Raw genomic sequence first — 24,843 nt, 5'->3', positions numbered from 1 at the left:
CACAACTCTACTATAGATGAATCCATTCTCACTGTGTCCCATTCTATACTACACAACTCTAAATGAATCCATTCTCACTGTGTCCCATTCTATACTACACAACTCTAAATGAATCCATTCTCACTGTGTCCCATTCTATACTACACAACTCTAAATGAATCCATTCTCACTGTGTCCCATTCTATACTACACAACTCTAAATGAATCCATTCTCACTGTGTCCCATTCTATACTACACAACTCTAAATGAATCCATTCTCACTGTGTCCCATTCTATACTACACAATTCTAAATGAATCCATTCTCACTGTGTCCCATTCTATACTACACAACTCTAAATGAATCCATCCTCACTGTGTCCCATTCCATACTACACAACTCTAAATGAATCCATTCTCACTGTGTCCCATTCTATACTACACAACTCTAAATGAATCCATTCTAACTGTGTCCCATTCTATACTACACAACTCTACTATAGATGAATCCATTCTCACTGTGTCCCATTCTATACTACACAACTCTAAATGAATCCATTCTAACTGTGTCCCATTCTATACTACACAACTCTAAATGAATCCATTCTCACTGTGTCCCATTCTATACTACACAACTCTACTATAGATGAATCCATTCTAACTGTGTCCCATTACATACTACACAATTCTACTATAGATGAATCCATTCTAACTGTGTCCCATTCTATACTACACAACTCTACTATAGATGAATCCATTCTCACTGTGTCCCATTCTATACTACACAACTCTAAATGAATCCATTCTAACTGTTTCCCATTCTATACCACACAACTCTAAATGAATCCATTCTCACTGTGTCCCATTCCATACTACACAACTCTAAATGAATCCATTCACACTGTGTCCCATTCTATACTACACAACTCTACTATAGATGAATCCATTCTCACTGTGTCCCATTCTATACTACACAACTCTAAATGAATCCATTCTAACTGTGTCCTATTCTATACTACACAACTCTACTATAGATGAATCCATTCTCACTGTGTCCCATTTTATACTACACAACTCTAAATGAATCCATTCTCAAATTTACAATAAAGTCCCGGTTACAAGTTTTACCTACCAAATACAACCTCGCCCTCTGGTACCCATCACAACACCAGCCATACTGCCTTTTGCACAATAACCAAGAACTGGAATCTGTTGCGCACATTATGAACGGCTGCCCCGCTTTCAAGGGACTGTATACAATACTGTGGAAAACTGTCCCAATAATCCGGACATTGTCATGATCAACATGATCAATGAATCCAACAAGTCAGTTCTCATTTTAGAAGTTGGATGCTCTTTTGACATGTACATGGACACCTGCTTTAGCTATAAATGGTCAAAATATCAGCCCCTTGCAAATGCCATCTCTGCTTGTGGTTATAATTGTAAAATTAGGTAGCCTAAGGCATGTTCATAAAAGGTGTGTGAGAGGACTCCAACATGTTCATAAGATGTGTGTGAGAGGACTCCAACATGTTCATAAAAGGTGTGTGAGAGGACTCCAACATGTTCATAAGATGTGTGTGAGAGGACTCCAACATGTTCATAAAAGGTGTGTGAGAGGACTCCAACATGTTCATAAGATGTGTGTGAGAGGACTCCAACATGTTCATAAGATGTGTGTGAGAGGACTCCAACTTGTTATAAAATGTGTGTGAGAGGACTCCAACTTGCTGGACTGGCAAAAAAAGCAGCAAAACACTTGTCCAAGTTCTGCTCTGTGTCTGCCATCATTGGCAGCCACTTTATTTGTAAAAGACGGTGCCATCTATAATATCCATAGTTTGTGTTTCATGATCTGACTTATAGCATAGGGTTAGGGTTATAGACTGCTGTAGCATAGGGTTAGGGTTATAGACTGCTATAGCCCAGGGTTATAGACTGCTATAGCATAGGGTTAGGGTTATAGACTGCTATAGCATAGGGTTAGGGTTATAGACTGCTATAGCATAGGGTTATAGACTGCTATAGCATAGGGTTAGGGTTATAGACTGCTATAGCATAGGGTTAGGGTTATAGACTGCTATAGCATAGGGTTAGGGTTATAGACTGCTATAGCCTAGGGAATCAACATGATCTTATGCACTGAACTGCATTGCCTCTTATTACTATTGGATTTTGATGATTTATGTCTCTAATCGTAATCCAATAAAGGAATTAAAATGTGTGTGTGTGTGTGTGTGTGTGTGTGTGTGTGTGTGTGTGTGTGTGTGTGTGTGTGTGTGTGTGTGTGTGTGGTACCTGTCAAACAGCTCTCCTCCAGTCACCAGCTCCAGAACCAGAGAAATGTCTGTTTCTGTTTCAAAGATCTCCTTCAGTCTGATCTACACACACGCACACGCACACGCACACGCACACACACACACACACACACACACACACACACACACACAACCATTATGTAAAATACACACCATGTGATCTACACACACACACACATAGACAACCATTAAGTAAAATACACACCATGTGATCTACACACACACATAGACAACCATTAAAGGGCCTACACCATGCTTTTAAAACTATATTTTTTGTATAAATATATGCTCAAAACTGAGTCTTATGCTGCATTCACACTACAGATATATAGTTGAACGTTTAGCTTGGTAATTCAATGTAATCTCAATGGAAACCAGCTTTAAAGCTTTCAAAGCTTTGTCCTGAGCGTCTCCTCTATCTTTAAAGCTGGTTTCCATTGAGATTACATTGAATTACCAAGCAAAACGTTCAACTATATATCTGTAGTGTGAATGCAGCATAAGACAGGTTTTAACCCTCAACAAACACTCTGACCATTCTTTTTGTTTGTTCTAGGCTCTCCAGCTGCAATACCAAAACGGCCTCTGTTTGCTCAGGGGCCGTTTTGGTATTGCAGCTGGAGCATCTAGTGGGGTTTTTCCAGAAAAAAAAGAAGTTTTTTGAAAAAAAAATAGTTTTTGAAAAAAAAAAGTTTTTTGAAAAAAAAAAGTTTTTTGAAAAAAAGTTTTTGAAAAAAAAAGTTTTTTGAAAAAAAGTTTTGAAAAAAAAAAGTTTTGAAAAAAAAATTTTTGGAAAAAAAAAGTTTTGAAAAAAAGATTTTTTGAAAAAAGAATTTTTTTGAAAAAAAAATTTTTTTTGACTTTTTGACAGTTTTTGAAAAAAAATGTTTTTTGAAAAAAAAAAATGTTTTTGAAAAAAAAAAGTTTTGAAAAAAAAATTGAAAAAATTTTTTTTTGAAAAAAAAATGTTTTTGATTTTTTTTTTTTTTTTTACTCTGAAAAAAAAAACGGGAATCCGTGTGACGTCACACGGATCAACTCTCAGAACAGCACTGTTCTGAGAACCCGTGGAAAGCTTTTCATCTCTGTCTTCCCAAAACCAGAGAAAGACACAATGTACAGAAATAGGACTTTGTGAGGATAGAAGGTGCCAGTGGGACCCCAAAAAAAGGTTTTAAAATAGAAAAAGTGAAAATTCATGGTGTAGGTCCTTTAAGTAAAATACACACCATGTGATCTACACACACACACACAATACGAACGCCAATACGAACGCTAACCCCTAACCCTAACCCTCATTCTTTTACCTTGTTTGATGACTGTAAGCTGAGGAGTCCGTATCGCGTTGCCAATACGCTAACCTAACCCTAACCCTAACCCTAACCCTCATTCTTTTATCTTGTTTGATGACTGTAAGCTGAGGGGTCCGTATCGCGTTGCCAATACGCTAACCTAACCCTAACGCTCATTCTTTTACCTTGTTTGATGACTGTAAGCTGAGGGGTCGTGCGGGTACACTAAAAACATCTCCCGTAACGCTGCTCTCAAATCTCCACCACACGTAAACAATAATGGAGTCCCAAATCACTTCCTGGCTGTATTCTGTGGAACTGATCTAGAAAATGCATTTCTACGCTCTGAACTACGGAAAGAGGGGAGGGTCATTTCACATTCATTCCTTGCATAAGGCTTCCTGCCGCCAGTTTGGCTACAGTACAAATATAAGTGTCCATTGAAAAAGATTTGGTTCGGAAATAATCCATAGATCATTTTCTATTACATCGCAAAGGTAGATACTTTTTGCTGGCACCAGCACAAATAAATAATAAATAAATATGGCAGTATAAAAGTTAAAGGTTCGCTGTCAGCCCCGAAATTATAATAGTGGTCTCTATTACATTATAATAGTATGATACAGTAGGTCATGTGGTCTCTATTAAATTATAATAGTATGATACAGTAGGTCATGTGGTCTCTATTAAATTATAATAGTATGATACAGTAGGTCATGTGATCTCTATTAAATTATAATAGTATGATACAGTAGGTCATGTGGTCTCTCTATTAAATTATAATAGTATGATACAGTAGGTCATGTGGTCTCTATTAAATGATAATAGTATGATACAGTAGGTCATGTGGTCTCGCTCCAGTGTGGATCCTCAAACAGTCTCAAACTGTCTCAGTGTAATCTGCCCAACAACAGCTGACCAGTACACTGAGTAGTCATACAGTCAGGCTATACAGACAATTAATTTGATTGGCTTATAATTGCGCATCCCCACAATGACATCATAAAAATATTAACTTGTTGTTCAAGATGATTCTTAAAGTGACAGTCACCCTTTAGGTGACAGGCCCCCTTTAAGATGATTCTTAAAGTGACAGTCACCCTTTAGGTGACAGGCCCCCTTTAAGATGATTCTTAAAGTGACAGTAACCCTTTAGGTGACATGTGACCTGAAGATCCCTCCCAAAACTTCATTATATTATATTACATTAACATTACAACTAACATTTCATTAAAATTGACATTACGTTATGGAGAAATGTCTGTTTCAAAGATCTCCTTTAATCACATCTACACCTCTGGTACTAATGGTTTTATCTCCTACCAGGACCTCTGATGGTTTTATCTCCTACCAGGACCTCTAGTACTGATGGTTTTATCTCCTACCAGGACCTCTAGTACTGATGGTTTTATCTCCTACCAGGACTAGTACTGATGGTTTTATCTCCTACCAGGACCTCTGATGGTTTTATCTCCTACCAGGACCTTTAGTACTGATGGTTTTATCTCCTACCAGGACCTTTAGTACTGATGGTTTTATCTCCTACCAGGACCTCTAGTACTGATGGTTTTATGTCCTACCAGGACCTCTAGTACTGATGGTTTTATCTCCTACCAGGACCTCTAGTACTGATGGTTTTATCTCCTACCAGGACCTCTAGTACTGATGGTTTTATCTCCTACCAGGACCTTTAGTACTGATGGTTTTATCTCCTACCAGGACCTCTAGTACTGATGGTTTTATCTCCTACCAGGACCTCTGGTACTGATGGTTTTATCTCCTACCAGGACCTTTAGTACTGATGGTTTTATGTCCTACCAGGACCTCTGATGGTTTTATCTCCTACCAGGACCTTTAGTACTGATGGTTTTATCTCCTACCAGGACCTCTAGTACTGATGGTTTTATCTCCTACCAAGACCTCTGGTACTGATGGTTTTATCTCCTACCAGGACCTTTAGTACTGATGGTTTTATGTCCTACCAGGACCTCTGATGGTTTTATCTCCTACCAGGACCTTTAGTACTGATGGTTTTATCTCCTACCAGGACCTTTAGTACTGATGGTTTTATGTCCTACCAAGACCTCTGATGGTTTTATCTCCTACCAGGACCTTTAGTACTGATGGTTTTATCTCCTACCAGGACCTCTAGTACTGATGGTTTTATCTCCTACCAGGACCTCTAGTACTGATGGTTTTATCTCCTACCAGGACCTCTGGTACTGATGGTTTTATCTCCTACCAGGACCTCTGATGGTTTTATCTCCTACCAGGACCTCTAGTAATGGTTTTATCTCCTACCAGGACCTCTGGTACTGATGGTTTTATCTCCTACCAGGACCTCTGGTACTGATGGTTTTATCTCCTACCAGGACCTCTAGTACTGATGGTTTTATCTCCTACCAGGACCTCTAGTACTGATGGTTTTATCTCCTAACAGGACCTTTAGTACTGATGGTTTTATCTCCTACCAGGACCTCTGATGGTTTTATCTCCTACCAGGACCTCTGGTACTGATGGTTTTATCTCCTACCAGGACCTTTAGTACTGATGGTTATATCTCCTACCAGGACCTTTAGTACTAATGGTTTTATCTCCTACCAGGACCTCTAGTACTGATGGTTTTATGTCCTACCAGGACCTCTGATGGTTTTATCTCCTACCAGGACCTCTAGTACTGATGGTTTTATCTCCTACCAGGACCTTTAGTACTGATGGTTTTATCTCCTACCAGGACCTCTAGTAATGATGGTGTTATCTCCTACCAGGACCTCTAGTACTGATGGTTTTATCTCCTACCAGGACCTCTAGTACTGATGGTTTTATCTCCTACCAGGACCTCTGATGGTTTTATCTCCTACCAGGACCTCTAGTACTGATGGTTTTATCTCCTACCAGGACCTCTAGTACTGATGGTTTTATCTCCTACCAGGACCTTTAGTACTGATGGTTTTATCTCCTACCAGGACCTCTAGTACTGGTGGTTTTATCTCCTACCAGGACCTCTGGTACTGATGGTAACAGGTCAGAACACATCGAGACTCACGATGTTTGGATGAGACAGTCGCAGCAGGACTCCGATCTCTGTCCGCACGATTTTCTTATCGATCTGTGAGGTCAGAGGGCAAAGGTCAGATCTGTGAGGTCAGAGGGCAAAGCTGGACTTAAACGTGTGTGTGTGTGTGTGTGTGTGTGTGTGTGTGTGTGTGTGTGTGTGTGTGTGTGTGTGCGTGCGTGCGTGCGTGCGTGCGTGCGTGCGTGCGTGCGTGCGTGTGTGTGTGTATATTTCTATATAAATGTCTTCCATTTAATGCATAATAAGTATATTATATAATACAATACAATACAATACAATACGATACGATACGATACGATACGATACAATATAATATAATATAACAAGTAATAAACTCACAGTTTTCTTCAGAACTTTGGCAGCGTAAGGTTTCTGAGTCTGCTTCTCTTCACAGCGAAACACCACCGATGTAGCACCTCTACACACACACAAGCACACGCACACACACACACACACACACACACACACACACACACACACACACACACACACACACACACACACACACACACACAGACAGACAACCATTAAGTAAAATACACACTACTGATGTAGCTCCTCTACACACACACACTAGGGTTGCCAACTCCCAGAGTTTCAAATACGGGACACCTCCTAATGAAACATGCGGCGCCAAAAATCGGGTATTTTCGGTTATAAAGTTGGCTAAAACGGGTATTTTCCTATATTAAATCATATTTTTCATTTCACAATATTAATTCGGGTGTCTTTGGGCCACCTAACCTATTACCTTAAAATCATGTAGTGTAGTCCTATATTGTATTTCTCTCAATTTTCCAAAACATATAGCCTAGGTCTACCTGGTTATCATGTGCCCACTCTCTGGTTACCCAACACTAGTTTAATCATATTGACATACAGTAATAACCATTAGGTTTTAAAAACAAAATCAACGCATGATTATGTTATTTCACATACAGCCTGTCTGGGGTCGCTTTAGTTGGCAGAGAAGACTACTGTAGTGCTCCCAGGAATACCAATATATCCATGGCTTATTTTCTGCTTTTTCACCTTGTTGTTTAGGCTATCACCTATCATGGAGTCATGAAATTCTACAATAAACTGGGCGTCAGAAAAGACAGTTTTAAACTTGCCACAGTGACAACTGATGAAGTGTTTAAAAAAATTGAGCGCCCTACCTCAACACAAGGCCACTGGCCTTGATAAAATTCCAGCTAGATTTCTCAGAGATTCAGCCGCCACCATTGCTCCAATCATTACCCACATAATTAACCTTTCCATCGAACAGGGTCATGTCCCCCAGGACTTCAAACTAGCAAAAGTAACCCTCCTGCATAAAAAAGGTAGCAAACTAGACCCTGGAAACTACCGTCCCGTTTCCATTCTTAGCTCCATATCCAAAGTCATGGAGAAAATAGTCTACGAACAGATTGCAAGATATCTCGATGAGAATAATCTGATTTACGAGTTCCAATCTGGATTCAGAAAATCTCATTCCACTGACACATGCCTTCTCTATTTGACTGACCAAATCAAATGCGAAGCGGATGACGGCAAATATAGCGGCATGGTCATGATGGACCTCCAGAAGGCATTTGACACCGTAAATCATTCTATTCTGATTGAGAAACTAAAAGCCATCGGTCTTGACAGCGCAGCAGTGAGTTGGATGCAATCTTACCTGGTGGGGAGGGAACAGGTGGTGGAGATTAACGGTACCCTGCCCCCCCCCCCCCCCCCCTCCCAGAAAGCTGTGGTGTTCCTCAAGGTAGCATACTGGGACCTCTGTTGTTCCTAACATACGTGAACGACATGGCATCTGCTTGTGACTGCAACCTGTTTCTGTTCGCGGATGACTCGGCTCTCCTAGTCTCGGGCAAGGACCACTTGCAGGTTGAAAAGACACTTAACTCTGAACTAAGTAAGATCTGCACATGGCTTAACGACAACAAATTATCAATTCACCTGGGAAAAACTGAGTCCATCCTCTTTGGATCAAATCATAACCTCAAAAAAGTCGATAACTTCACAATCAAAGTGGGTGACAAGGTCATAACACGAAAAAACGAAATCCCTTACTTAGGATGTATCCTTGAAGCTAATCTTTCCAGTGAAAAGATGACCTATAAAGTAATAAATAAAATCAACCAACGAACTCGTTTCCTACAGAGGATCGCCCCAATGGTCAATTTCAACACACTGAAGACCATAGCTGGTGCAATAATCCAGCCCCTCTTTGACTACGGAGTCCACGTATGGTATCGTGACGCCCCACAAGCCCTGAAAACTAAACTCCAAACAGCCCAAAATAAACTAATTAGGGTCCTGCTTAACCTTCCCTATCAGACTCACCTCACCGCTACTCACCAGTTAAGAGTGGGGTGGCTCAGAGTAGATGACAGAGTACAGCAACTTGCAATGGGCCTGGTGTACACGATACACTACACCACTATGATACCCAAGTACCTGTCAAAATACTTTATAAACATTAAGGATGTCCATAATTACAACACCAGAGGCAGCGCCACAGATCACTTTCAACCCAGAGTCAAAACCAACAAAGGGTCAAACTCTTTTTTCTGCTATACCACCAAAATGTGGAAAGCCTTACCAAAGGCCATAAAGGAGTGTGGATCACTAGCATCCTTTAAAATTGCCCTGAAAAACCACTTACAGGCAGCAGCCGTTCGCAACTGGTAAAAAAACTAACCTAGCCCAACCCTACCCTCCCCTGCCTCTTCTTTGTATATACTTACTGTTTGTTTAGACTCTTTTTTTTGTTCTCTCATTTTTCTTTTCTTTACATATCTACTGCATAGTACTGTGTTCTATTCGTCTGTCATTCAATGTTATATGAGATACTTAAATGGTTTCCTGTGGAAATAAGCTTAGTCTTTTCATGGATCTCCTTTTAGTAGACCTTGTACCAGTGAACTGTACCGTCATGAAACTGTACCTTTTCCTATGCAAACTTCTAATAAAGTCTTCAATCAATCAATCAATCAAAGTCTAATCTGCTTGTACACAATCTTCTGTCACACATTTTTTTTAAGACATTAAACAATGTTCTGAGCCGAGCACTGTCGTATGCTTGCTCACACGCACTCGTTTCACGCAGGCAACTTGTGGACTGAACCTACAGCCCATGGGAAGGGATTGTGTAGGGGGCGGAGACTGTGTCTTAGCAACACTGTGTTAATAAGCCAATGGGCTGCTTACAAACAGCGCAGCGCCTCTCACAGCAATGGGATGCAGCACTTGTCTCAGAGGAGAGCAGAGTGGAAGCTCACTGACAGGCAGAATCGCTGTCATTTCTCAATTAAATCGTCCCGTCATTCATATTTATCCCCCAACCTTCAAATACGGGACAAAGAGCGTCCCGTATCAGTTCAATACGGGACCCTCAAAAAAGGGACGATCCCGTATTTTACGGGACGGTTGGTAACCCTAACACACACACACACACACACACACACACACACACACACACACACACAGTGTTAACCCCTACCTGCCCAGTTCCGTCCCCATGCTGTAGAATTCCTCCACCGTAGCGTCTCTCCTGGAGCCGTCCACCCAGAACTCCACCAGGGCGGCGCTAGAGGGCCGAGAGGTGGGCATGATGGAGACCACCTCACCCTAACCCACCTCACAGTTCACTGAGTTATGATGGAGACCACCTCACAGTTCACTGAGTTTGTCTCTCTCTCTCTCTCTCTCTCTCTCTCTCTCTCTCTCTGTGTGTGTGTGTGTGTGTGTGTGTGTGTGTGTGTGTGTGTGTGTGTGTGTGTGTGTGTGTGTGTGTGTGTGTGCGTGTGTGTGTGTGTGTGTGTGTGTGTGTGTGTGTGTGTGTGTGTGTGTGCGTGTGTGCGTGTGTGTGTACGTGCGTGTCAATATGAAGTAAGTCCCAGATTAAGGAAATAGGCCATGATGGATGAGAGTCTTAATCCTGAACACTCCGTTCCGGTAAAACCAGCAGATCCACTCCGGTAGTCAGAAGAAACTCCGGTCCGGTAAAACCAGCAGATCCACTCCGGTAGTCAGAAGAAACTCCAGTCCGGCAGAACTAGAAGATCCGGTCCCGTAAATCCAGCAGACCAGTGAGTGTCTGTTGTTGTTTACTAAAGAGTCTGTGAGTCAACAACGCTTTATGTTTAAATTAATTATGATTCTTTGTTTAAATTATTGTTTATGTGTAAATTAATTAGGATTATTTATGTTTAAATTAATTAGGATTGTTTTTAGGATTGTTTAAGTTTGAATTAATTAGGGTTGTGTTTAAATAAAATAAATAAAGTATGGAACAGACTGACTATAAAACTACAGACAGACTTTAATAAGCTGTCAATAAAACTACAGACAGACTTTAATAAACTGTCTATAAAACTACAGACAGACTTTAATAAGCTGTCTATAAAACTACAGACAGACTTTAATAAACTGTCTATAAAACTACAGACAGACTTTAATAAGCTGTCTATAAAACTACAGACAGACTTTAATAAACTGTCTATAAAACTACAGACAGACTTTAATAAGCTGTCTATAAAACTACAGACAGACTTTAATAAGCTGTCTATAAAACTACAGACAGACTTTAACAGCCTTCCATTAAAAACACAGACAGAATGTAAGAGAACTTCTACTATGATACAGACACACTCTATAAAACTACTGACACACTATAAAACTACTGACACACTGTAACAGACTGACTATAAAACTACAGACAGACTGCAGACACAGACTGTCACAGTCAGCAGTACAGACAGACTACTGACAGTGCACAGACAGACTGTCACATACAGCAGTACAGACAGGCTACTGACAGTGAACAGACATGCTGTCACAGACAGCAGTACAGACAGACTACTGACAGACTACTGACAGTGAACAGACACAGACTGTCACAGATAAGACAACTGACAGATTGAATCAGACTGAATGTAAAACTACAGAGCGTCTGTAGACTACGGTGTGTCTGTTGATAAACTAACCCTAACAAACTACAGCAGATGTAATGTTGTAGAGTTTATCATACAGTACAGTCGGCCTACTGTACATGGGCTGTAGCCTACAGTACACTAGATTAATATAAATAATAATATATATGTGTGTAGGCTACACTAGACTATAAAGCCTGTAGACAATATGATTAGTATGTAGGCTGCAGTAGAATCATATACTGTAGGCTAGTATTAAAATAGACTTTAACATTAATGTTATTAAAGCATAAAGTAGCAACAACAGTAGCCTACATAAAGCCTACAATATATTCATAGCAGAATATAATTATTAATTATTAAAGCATACTAGCCTACATATAGAATATATTCATAGCAGAATATAATAATCATTCCTCCAGTTCTTCATCCTTTTAAAACCATCCCTCCATCATCTCTCCACCGCTTCTCTTCCTTTTCATCACAAACCCCTCCATCCCAGCATCCGTCCGTCCGTCCGTCCGTCCGTCCGTCCCTCCGTGTCCGTAACGCACAGAACAGATCTCCTGGCAGCAGAATGATCAGATCAGATCAGATCTACAGATCCAGCAGCAGTAGCGGTGCATCATCGCAGAAGCAGCCCAGAAAAGGCGTCCTCTCGGCGGCCTCCTCCCTGGCAGAGGGTCGGTGTTGTGGAGGATGAGGATCCGGACTCCAGATGCTCCGACAGGGCTGTGCTGGCTTTCGCTCCGTGCGTGTAACACCAATATTGGTGACCTATCGAATCCTGCGTCGCCCCACAGCCTACTTATAGACCCGTTTCTTGTTCACAAACATTGAGACTAAATGCACAGGTGACTGTATCATGTAATCAATTCCCAACAATCCCCAAACCTGTTGTTTTGGGGAGCGCTGGTTTCATTGGAATCATTTGGTACCGACCTGCGCGCGCATCTAGGTTTTTATCAGTCGTGGACCAGAAATGCATAAAGGAGCGTCTTTGATTTTGAGAATTTCATGTGATTTCTTACGCCTCTGTCTGTCTGTCTGTCTGTCTGTCTGTCTGTCTGTCTGTCTGTCGGATGTTTTGGAGTGAAATTCGTCCTTAAGAGAGCGGAACAGTCGTCGGCTCCCTCTACAGGCACACAAATCTCCAGGTCACACTTTCCCACGTAACAGCTGTCAGGAGGCGGTTTCTCTGGCGCTGTGTGTGTGTGTGTGTGTGTGTGTGTGTGTGTGTGTGTGTGTGTGTGTGTGTGTGTGTGTGTGTGTGTGTGTGTGTGTGTGTGTGTGTGTGTGTGTGTGTGTGTGTGTGTTAATCTCAGATGGATCCTCGCCTTCTGTTCGCTTTCATCAAACCTTCCTGCAACCAGGATATACCCCAGTAAACACTAGCCGTCATTTAGCCCAATGGTTATGTTTAGCCCTCATTTGAACCGTCTATCGTCAGTCTGTCTATAGACCGATTGTAGCTGATTACATTTAATCCATTATTCCATACTTGTTGATTAAAAAAACAGCTTTAATATCCACACCTGGTTTTCAAATATTGGACTAAAGTAATTTTAAGAGCCAATTTCACTATATAGTCTAGTTGAGTTGTAGCCGTCATCTGAACGCTTCCATGTAACGATATATCACCGTTTTGGACAAACGTGTGTTAGACCATCTTTTTTTTTAAATACATTTTTATCAAGTTGTTCATTATCGGATGCTAACAGTAAAGTTTGAAATGATTAGATCTCCCGGTTCTACCTCGTAGTTGTAGTTGGATCCACATGAGCAGTTTCCTGGCTAATTAGCGTCTGTCAGACGTCTATTAGTCCTTTTAAAAGGGGTATTAAATAACGCCGTACTAAATGCCTCGGCGCTCGACAGTCGACTAAACTTAAAAAATAAACTCAGATAATGACCCACAAGCTCTCTATAGCAGACCATTGGGTTACATAATTCATTCTGACACCAACAGACACAAACACACAAGACCGGCCACATTCCCACCCCCACCATACGATAATGATTAAATAAAATCGTTTTATAGCTATCCATCAATATAAAGTTAGTTTGTGTTGTCAAACAAAATGCACCGACCCAAAACGAACAGCGGGAGGCGATATCAACTACTAATAGCTGCTGGAACACCTACGGAATCACAAGCTGCCGTGGCCGAGCGGTAGCGCGCAGGTTTCAAGGACAGAGGTTCCCGAGTTCGAACCCCGTCGACTCCCAGTGTCAAGTAAAAACAGTGCAAGAAAATCATCACAAATTCGATCAGCTGCGGTGGTTCAGGTAGGATACGGCTCTCAGAACCAAGGAATAGTGATTTTAAATCCTGCTGGCTGCCATCATTTTCACTACATTTTCACTACTTTCGGCGGCCGCTAGGGGCCGCTAAAGGCGTTTAAATGACGGTGATACAATGTCTTGGCTTGGTATAGCCGGTGAAAAAACTTTAAAATTTAAACTCGTCACAGACCGGATCTAGCTAGACGTCCAGTTAGGGCGAAGACGTCATTTGAACACGTTTTAACCACCAAATTGCTTAGTGGGACGGGCTGTACAGTGTGTGTATATATACAGTATATACAGTATACAGTGTGTATTATATACATAAGTATCTATTATCTATTATTACATTCCTCCTATTGCCGCATCCCACTTCCAAGCCCGTTCACGCCCCCTTTACATCCACTCCAACTCATAGGTAGGGCGTAGGGAATAAATAAAACCGCCCATAACTCTATCATTGGCCCCACGTTGCCATGGTGACCGGTGATTGGCTCGTATTCCCAGCTATGGGACCGGCGGATCCAATTTCAACCGAGGGGGGCGTAGCCAGAACACACACACACACACGCACACACACACACACACACACACACACACACACAAATAGCTAATAGTTAGCTCACAACTTTCCACTTTTCTCTTTCACCTCAATCGCAGTAACATCCGTATACACCACGTCATCGCATCACCAATATGTTTTATTTTTTTATTTTTTTCAAAACTTTTTTTTTTCCTATTTTTTTTTATACTGTATATATGTAAAATATCTCAAATCTTTTTTTTTCTCAAAACATTTTTTTTTCTCAAAATTTTTTTTCTCAAAAACTTTTTTTTCTCAAAATTTTTTTTTCTCAAAAATCTTTTTTTCTCAAATTTTTTTTTCTCAAAAATTTTTTTTTCTCAAATTTTTTTTTTCTCAAACATTTTTTTTTTCTCAAAAAATTTTTTTTTCTCAAAAAATTTTTTTTTCCAATAAAAAACACCGATAGATGCAACGCGGCGACCTAGAGGGGAGGCTGGCGTAGCCGGCCGACCTTCTAGTACAGTATAGTGTATATACAGTATATACAGTATGTACAGTGTGTATGATGTACATATATACAGTATACAGTATATACAGTGTGTATACAGTATATACAGTGTGTATATATACAGTATATACAGTGTGTATGATGTACATATATACAGTATATACAGTTACAGTATGTACAGTATACAGTATATACAGTATGTACAGTGTGTATGACTGCGACCGTCAGGGAGCAGTTTACTATGAAAACCTCCACCGGCTGTCCGTCCGTCCGTCCGTCCGTCCGTCGGTCACACGTCACACCTTTGCCCTGCTCATATCTCCGCATCAGTATGACATCACACCACATGTGTACAAAACCTTTGTGTATGTTGCTGTGGCAACAGTCTGTTGTTGCTGGTTTGTTAGTGTACGTTAGCAACCACCTTAGCAACCATGGTTTTACCCTAGCAACCAACTGTTTACCCTAGCAACCAACTGTTTACCATAGCAACCATGTTTTTTTACCCTAGCAACCAACTGTTTACCATAGCAACCAGATACGCAGAGCAGGGATCTCCATATATGGGCATAAACAGGTGACATCACACTGATGTCAGATACTCAGAGCAGGGATTTCTCCATAATATATGGGCATAAAAGGGATTCTGTTAGGGATCTCCATATATGGGCATAAAAGGGATTCTGTTAGGGATCTCCATATATGGGCATACAAGGGATTCTGTTAGGGATCTCCATATATGGGCATAAAAGGGATTCTGTTAGGGATCTCCATATATGGGCATAAAAGGGATTCTGTTAGGGATCTCCATATATGGGCATAAAAGGGATTCTGTTAGGGATCTCCATATATGGGCATAAAAGGGATTATGTTAGGGATCTCCATATATGGGCATAAAAGGGATTCTGTTAGGGATCTCCATATATGGGCATAAAAGGGTTTCTGTTAGCTGTTAGTGATCTCCATATATGGGCATAAAAGGGATGCTGTTAGGGATCTCCATATATGGGCATAAAAGGGATTCTGTTAGGGATCTCCATATATGGGCATGAAAGGGATTCTGTTAGGGATCTCCATATATGGGCATAAAAGGGATTGTATCCCAGATGATGCCCTGTTAGGAGATCCACACTAACAGAATCCATATATGGTCCTACCGACAGCTGCTATAAGCCAACCCTGGCGATAAGGTCTGAGTCGAAGAAATGCTTCTTTCCTGGCAAGAATTGCCCCTTTATACTGTAGGGCTCGTTTGTGTATTGTATGACATCACGCCACATCATCGGCTGAGGACTGTGTGATGTCATCATATCTCCATATATGGAGACATAAGTTGCTCATGCCCAAATATGGGCTGGTGAGGTCAGACTTAGTGTGATGCGTAGGTTATCTCCATATATGGAGATTCAACTTCAATGAGTAACCATGGCAAACTGGCAAACTGTCAACTGCCTTGATAATTGGTAAAACAAACTTTTGGCCTATTTGTGGAGATAAGCGACCAACGGTCGCTTATCTCCCGATTAGGGAGTCTTACTGGTGTACATACAGTATATACAGTATATACAGTGTGTATATATAGGCTACAGTATATACAGTGAATAGGCCTATATACACACTAAACAAATGGTCAAAATGTAAAACAACAACAACAACAACAATACTAATTTGAACATACACAGTGCATCATTACCAGACTGTAATCTAATGTATAATTATGAACATACACAGTGCATCATTACCAGACTGTACTCTAATGTCTTCGTTATGAACATACACAGTGCATCATTACCAGACTGTACTCTAATGTAGTTATGAACATACACAGTGCATCATTACCAGACTGTACTCTAATGTAGTTATGAACATACACAGTGCGTCATTACCAGACTGTACTCTAATGTAGTTATGGACATACACAGTGCATCATTAGCAGACTGTACTCTAATGTAGTTATGAACATACACAGTGCATCATTAGCAGACTGTACTCTAATGTAGTTATGAACATACACAGTGCATCATTACCAGACTGTACTCTAATGTAGTTATGAACATACACAGTGCATCATTAGCAGACTGTACTCTAATGTAGTTATGAACATACACAGTGCATCATTACCAGACTGTACTCTAATGTCTTCGTTATGAACATACACAGTGCATCATTACCAGACTGTACTCTAATGTAGTTATGAACATACACAGTGCATCATTACCAGACTGTACTCTAATGTAGTTATGAACATACACAGTGCATCATTACCAGACTGTACTCTAATGTAGTTATGAACATACACAGTGCATCATTACCAGACTGTACTCTAATGTAGTTATGAACATACACAGTGCATCATTACCAGACTGTACTCTAATGTAGTTATGAACATACACAGTGCATCATTACCAGACTGTACTCTAATGTAGTTATGAACATACACAGTGCATCATTACCAGACTGTACTCTAATGTAGTTATGGACATACACAGTGTATCATTACCAGACTGTACTCTAATGTAGTTATGAACATACACAGTGCACCATTACCAGACTGTACTCTAATGTAGTTATGAACATACACAGTGCATCATTACCAGACTGTACTCTAATGTAGTTATGGACATACACAGTGCATCATTACCAGACTGTACTCTAATGTCTAGTTATGAACATACACAGTGCATCATTACCAGACTGTACTCTAATGTAGTTATGGACATACACAGTGCATCATTAGCAGACTGTACTCTAATGTAGTTATGAACATACACAGTGCATCATTAGCAGACTGTACTCTAATGTAGTTATCTATCTATCTATTATTACATTCCTCCTATTGCCGCATCCCACTTCCAAGCCCGTTCACGCCCCCTTTAGATCCACTCCAACTCATAGGTAGGGCGTAGGGAATAAATAAAACCGCCCATAACTCTATCATTGGCCCCACGTTGCCATGGTGACCGGTGATTGGCTCGTATTCCCAGCTATGGGACCGGCGGATCCAATTTCAACCGAGGGGGGCGTAGCCAGAACACACACACACACACACACACACACACACACACACACACACACACACACACACAAATAGCTAATAGTTAGCTCACAACTTTCCACTTTTCTCTTTCACCTCAATCGCAGTAACATCCGTATACACCACGTCATCGCATCACCAATACGTTTTATTTTTTATTTTTTTCCTAATTTTTTTTTCTCAAATTCTTTTTTTCTCAAAATTTTTTTTTCTCAAATTCTTTTTTCTCAAATTTTTTTTTCTCAAAAATCTTATTTTCTCAAATTTAAAAAAAAAATGTTTGAGAAAAAAAAAATTCTCAAACATTTTTTTTTCTCAAAAAAAACTTTTTTTTCTGAAAAAAAACACATAGATAGATGCAACGCGGCGACCTTCTAGTGAACATACACAGTGCATCATTACCAGACTGTACTCTAATGTCTTCGTTATGAACATACACAGTGCATCATTACCAGATTATGTGCAAAACACTTTTTTGGACACTCCTACAGATTTTGTCCGAAAATCTCACAAATCGGTACGCAGTATCTCTATAGCCATTAAACGAAACGGGTCTTTCCGATTTGTCATATGCCATCCTGATTGGCTATTCCAAATTTTGCAAGAGTGCACCCCTTTGAACAAAAAGCCTCAAATCATGAAAACACAGAGTGCGATTTCCATGTCATTTTGCACGCATGTCGCACATCCCCATTAGGAAGAAATACCACTTGATCTCTTTCAAATCAGCCTCATGGTGGCGCTATAACACGTGGGATGACGATCCTGGAACAAAAACAGGTCACCCTATTGCTGGATTGACTGAGCTTCACATGTCATTGGTGACATTGTACCGATATAAGTGTTGTAAGGCAGCAGGTGATTGGCTAAGCTTCACCTCCAGTATATAAGTGTTGTAACAAAGCAGGTGATTGGCTAAGCTTCACCTCCAGTATATAAGTGTTGTAAGGCAGCAGGTGATTGGCTAAGCTTCACCTCCAGTATATAAGTGTTGTAACAAAGCAGGTGATTGGCTAAGCTTCACCTCCAGTATATAAGTGTTGTAACAAAGCAGGTGATTGGCTAAGCTTCACCTCCAGTATATAAGTGTTGTAACAAAGCAGGTGATTTGACTAAGCTTCACCTCCAGTATATAAGTGTTGTAACAAAGCAGGTGATTGGCTAAGCTTCACCTCCAGTATATAAGTAAGTGTTTTGGCGCAGCAGGCCTCAGGCAGAGGTCAGAGGTCAGAGGTGAGATGCTGCGCTGGACGGTCCACCTCCAGGGCTCCCGGAGGATCCACCACGCGGCCGTGGCCGTCGGCCAGAAGGTCTACTCCTTCGGCGGCTACGACTACGGAGAGACCAACACCTACAACCTGGGCCAGATCCACGTTCACATCTTCAACACAGTGTCCTTGCGCTGGCTCAAGCTGCTTCCGGTGACCACCAGGGGGAGCCAACAGCTCCCACCAGAGGTCCCCTCCATGCAACATGAGGTCCCCTCCATGCAACATGAGGTCCCCTCCATGCAACATGAGGTCCCCTCCATGCAACAGGAGGTCCCCTCCATGCAACATGAGGTCCTCCATGCAACATGAGGTCCCCTCCATGCAACAGGAGGTCCCCTCCATGCAACAGGAGGTCCCCTCCATGCAACAGGAGGTCCCCTCCATGCGCGTGGCCCACACGGCCGCGCTGCTGGAGGACCTGGTCTAAATCTTCGGCGGGATCGTCAACATCGAGATCGAGATGGACGGCAACGGCGTCACCACCATCCGAGGGGACAAGTGCAACACGCTCTACGCCTTCAGCGCCGACACGCACGGCTGGTTCAAGCCCGAGGTGGGCGGCAGCGTCCCGGAGGCGCGCTGGGGCCACTCGGCCTGCGCGCTGGGGAAGCTGATGTTCGTGTTGGGATTCAACCTGTCAATCATCTACATCTACAGGAGGATTCAACCTGCTGGACGCTCAGCCTGACGACATCTACAGGAGGATTCAACCTGCTGGACGCTCAGCCTGACGACATCTACAGGAGGATTCAACCTGCTGGACGCTCAGCCTGACGACATCTACAGGAGGATTCAACCTGCTGGACGCTCAGCCTGACGACATCTACAGGAGGATTCAACCTGCTGGACGCTCAGCCTGATGACATCTACAGGAGGATTCAACCTGCTGGACGCTCAGCCTGACGACATCTACAGGAGGATTCAACCTGCTGGACGCTCAGCCTGACGACATCTACAGGAGGATTCAACCTGCTGGACGCTCAGCCTGACGACATCTACAGGAGGATTCAACCTGCTGGACGCTCAGCCTGATGACATCTACAAGCTGGACTCCTCCTCCATGCTCTGGTCTCTGATCAGCACCAGAGGAGCTCCGCCCCACACCGTCCCAGAGATCTCTCAGTATCACTCTGCTACCATGGCCAGAGGAGCCACGACGAGATCAACTACAACCTGGTCAGGGTGTTTGACACGGAGACCAACCGCTGGCTGAAGACGCCCTCCACACAGTCCCTCCCAGAAGGACGCATGGGACACTCTGACCCAGAAGGACGCATGGGACACTCTGACCCAGAAGGACGCATGGGACACTCTGCCTTCTCCTACAAAGGAGAGCTCTACATATTCGGCGGACACACCTTAACCCTAACCCTAACCCTAACCCTAACAAAGGAGAGCTCTACATATTCGGCGGACACACCCTAACCCTAACCCTAACCCTAACAAAGGAGAGCTCTACATATTCGGCGGACACACCTTGCGCCTGGAGCGGACTTTTAAGGATCTGTGGAAGTTGAGTCCGGAGACCCGGTCCTGGAGGAAGGTGGAGCCCAAGGGGAAACGCCCCTGTTGGATGTCCAGGATGAGCTGTTGCATGCTGGGAGATCGCATCGTGTTCTTCGGAGGATACCGCTACCGCTACCGCTGTGCGTCCGCTACGGGCGACGTGGAGTCCCTTCCCGTGGATGTGGGAGGTCTGGAAGACGAAGAGGACCTGGAGGTCTCTGATGACCTGTACATCCTAGACCTGAGTCCTAGTCTGATGACCTGTACATCCTAGACCTGAGTCCTAGTCTGAAGACGTTATGTAAGCTAGCGGTCGTTCAGCGCGGTCTGGAGCAGTCTGGACTCCCACACGACCTCAGCTGGGAACTGACGGCCATGACCAGCGAAGGAAGAGGAAACGATGAAACTGACGGAGAACAAGTTCCGGGAAACGGAACAGAAGAACAGGAAAGACGAGGAGAGAGGATCCAGCATCCCGACGGGAACGCGAGCAGAACGCAGGAATGTGATGAGTGACCAACAGGGAGTAAACAACATTATACAGGAAGTAAACAGCAGCATAGGAAACATAATAACTGCGAGGTGGAGACCTTTGTGTTTTTTTTTTGTTTGTTTTTTTGTTTTTGTTTTTTTGTTTTTTTGCAGCTCTGTCATCTCTGAGGAAATAACACACAATCCTCTGATGGTGGACAAAACAGCAAAGTTATTTAATGTTATTTAATGTTACCTCGACAAGAACTAGTTTCATGTTTAAAGGGTTAATTCACCCAGAAGAATATTTTAGAGCGTTGCTCCCTAATCCTTAGCTCCAACATCTGGCTGTGTCCGGTAAGAAGTGTACCGGACAAAGCATCCTGAAACGTGGTCTACAACTGGTCTACATGTGGCCTACATATTGTCTACATCTGGTCTACATCTGGTCTACATGTGGCCTACGTACGCACATACGAACGTACGTACATACATACGTACATACATACATAAATACATACATACATAAATACATACATACATAAATACATACATAAATACATACGTACGTACATACATACATACATTCGTACACGCCTGAAACTGTGGTTCCCCTGACACATCACTGTGACATCACAGGTGACATCACAGTGATGTCAGATATTCAGAGCAGGGATCTCCATATATGGACATAAACAAGTGATATCACAGTGGTGTGGCTGGTTCAGACAGGGATCTCCATGTATGGGCATAAAAGGGATTGTATGTTTTGATGTCATGGGAACCACTCTATGCCCATATATGGAGATCCCTGATGTCATCAGTATTAAGCCCATATCTAACAGGGCTTCATATGGGAATGCCCATATATGGAGGAAGACAGCCCATATCTGTGTGGCTGTTTTTTTTGATTGATTGAAGAATTTATTAGAAGTTTGCAATAGAAAAAAGTACAGTTTCGTGACAGTACAAATCACTGGTACAAGGTCAACTAAAAGGAGATCCTAGAAAGCCGAGGCTTATTTCCACAGGAACCACACTTTAAGTATCTCATATAACATTGAAAGACAGACGGATAGAACATAGTACTTTATCTAGGGTAATATCAGTTTCAAAAGCATAACATCAAATACAAAGGCAGAAAAAAGAATAATAAAAAAGGGGGGGGGGGGGGGGGCATGGGGGCTTAGTCTATTTACAAGTCACGGGTAGCAGCTGTCTGAAGGTGACTTTTCATACCAATTTTGAAGGAGGCTAGGGATTTGCTCTCCTTTAGGGCTTGAGGAAGGGCGTTCCACATGTTGATGGTGTAGCAGGAGAACGAGTTAGAGCCTTGTTTAGTGTTAAATCTACGTTGATGATGATTAGTGGAGCTGCCTCTGGTGTTGTGGTCGTGAACATCCTTGACCTTTAAGAAGTAGTTTGTCAGGTACATGGGAATCTTGGAGGTGTAGTGTATCTTGTACACCAGGCCCATTGCAAGATGCTGTACTCTGTCAGCTACTTTGAGCCATCCCACGCTTTCGTGGTGATGATCGGTAAGGTGGGTCAGAGGAGGGAGACCAAGCACAACCCTAATTAGTTTGTTTTGGGCTGTTTGAAGCTTTAACTTTAAGGCGGCTGGGGCGTCGCGATACCAGACAAGGACTCCGTAATCAATGAGGGGCCCAATAAGAGCTCCTCCTAGTGTCTTTCGGGATTTAGTATTGATCAGCGGGGCAACCCTTTGCAAGAAGCGAATTCGTTGGTTGACTTTATTGATTACCTTGGTGGTCATTTTTTCACTGGATAGGTTAGCCTCCAGGATGCAACCCAGGTAGCAGATGTAGTTTTTTCTTTCTATCACAGTGTCACCTACTTTAATTGTGAAGTTCTCAACTAGGCTAAGTTTCTGACTAGATCCAAAGAGGATACATTCAGTTTTGCCTAGGTGAATTGAGAGTCTGTTGTCATTGAGCCAGGTGTAGATCTTGTTAAGTTCACAGTTAAGGGCCTTTTCAACCTGCAATAAGTCTCTGCCGGAGACTAGGAGAGCCGAGTCATCCGCGAACAGAAACAGATTGCAGTCACAAGCAGATGACATGTCGTTTACGTATATTAAGAACAACAGTGGTCCTAGTATACTCCCTTGAGGTACTCCACAGTTTACTGGGAGGGGGGGGGACAGGGTTCCGTTGACTTCCACCATCTGTTCCCTCCCCACCAAGTAAGAGTGCATCCATCTCACTGCTGTGCTATCAAGACCAATAGCTTTGAGTTTTTCAATCAGAATAGAATGATCGACGGTGTCAAATGCCTTCTGGAGGTCCAGCATGACCATGCCGCAATATTTGCCATCGTGAATTTCACGTTTGATGTAATCATTCAAATAGATGAGGCATGTATCTGTGGAATGGGACTCTCTGAAGCCAGACTGGAACTCGTAGATCAGTTTATTATCTTCAAGATATTTAGCCACCTGTTCATAGACAATTTTTTCCATTACCTTAGAGATGGAACTAAGGATTGAGATTGGCCTGTAGTTGCCAGGGTCAAGTTTACTGCCTTTTTTGTGCAGGGGGGTTACCTTAGCTAATTTGAAGTCCTGGGGGACATAACCCTGCTTGATAGATAGATTAATAATATGGGTAATGATTGGGGCAATGGTGGCAGCTGAGTCTATGAGAAATTTGGGGGCGATTTTATCATGGCCAGCGGCCTTGAATTGAGGTAGGGTGCAAAGTTTTTTAAACACTTCATCAGTTGTCACCGTGGTAAGTTTAAAATTGTCTTTGCATACCCCAAGGTTCCTGTAGAATTTCAAGATGTGCCTAACACCAAACAGCCCAGATGGAGCGGGCAGTTTATTGACCAGATTTTTGGCCATGGAGGTGAAATAGATGTTGGTTCAGACAGGGATCTCCATGTATGGGCATAAAAGGGATTATTTAACTATTAAAAAATATCAGCTTGTAGATCTGCCATTTTTTAACAACCGTGAACATTTGTGCAAGTCTTTGAATATTCTTGACCAGATTCTATAAATAGTCTTCTATAGCCTACCCTTCTTCTAAATCAGTGGTTCTCAAACCTTTTCATGTCAAGGACCCCCAAAATGACATGCATGTGGCCGCGGACCCCCATCTCAAAATATGTCGTTCCAGGGACCCCCAGAGGCAAAGATTTCTGTAACAAATGTTCACTTTTAAACCACTTCCACTTGTAATGATTCATTTTGTCCACATGAGGGCGCTGAATACACACAGATGAACACACGCACGCACGCACACGCCCACGCCCACGCGCCCACACACACACACACACACACACACACACACACACACACACACACACACACACACACACACACACACACACACACACACACACACACAGGCTACGTCATCACCAGGAAGTAGCGCCACATCCGCCGCGATTCCTCCATATCCCATCGTCTGGAGGGACTTTCTGCACTGTGATTGGCTGCTGGGTTGCCATTTGATTGATTGAAGAATTTATTAGAAGTTTGCAATAGAAAAAAGTACAGTTTCATGACAGTACAAATCACTGGTACAAGGTCAACTAAAAGGAGATCCTAGAAAGCCGAGGCTTATTTCCACAGGAACCACACTTTAAGTATCTCATATAACATTGAAAGACAGACGGATAG

General features: G+C 42.3%; 1 protein-coding gene across 1 annotated transcript in view; it reads right to left on the bottom strand.

Annotated features, from left to right (window-relative positions):
* The window catches only part of LOC308304399 (calcium/calmodulin-dependent protein kinase type IV), a gene marked incomplete at both ends in the record, with an annotated part of 33,572 nt that extends 23,302 nt beyond the window's left edge, over positions 1 to 10,270 (bottom strand). The window contains 4 exons of the mRNA XM_080748989.1: positions 2,280 to 2,362; positions 6,638 to 6,700; positions 7,007 to 7,085; positions 10,161 to 10,270. Of these exons, the coding sequence (XP_080605115.1) occupies positions 2,280 to 2,362; positions 6,638 to 6,700; positions 7,007 to 7,085; positions 10,161 to 10,270 (335 nt within the window). The remainder of the gene's footprint in view (positions 1 to 2,279; positions 2,363 to 6,637; positions 6,701 to 7,006; positions 7,086 to 10,160) is intronic.
* Positions 10,271 to 24,843: the final 14,573 nt, after the last annotated feature.

The sequence above is a fragment of the Nannobrachium achirus genome (genome assembly GCF_963921795.1).
Source record: "Nannobrachium achirus genome assembly, chromosome: 1".
Lineage (NCBI taxonomy): Eukaryota > Metazoa > Chordata > Actinopteri > Myctophiformes > Myctophidae > Nannobrachium > Nannobrachium achirus.
Note: the sequence above shows the minus strand (reverse complement) of the source record. Positions and strands in the feature narration are given on the sequence as shown.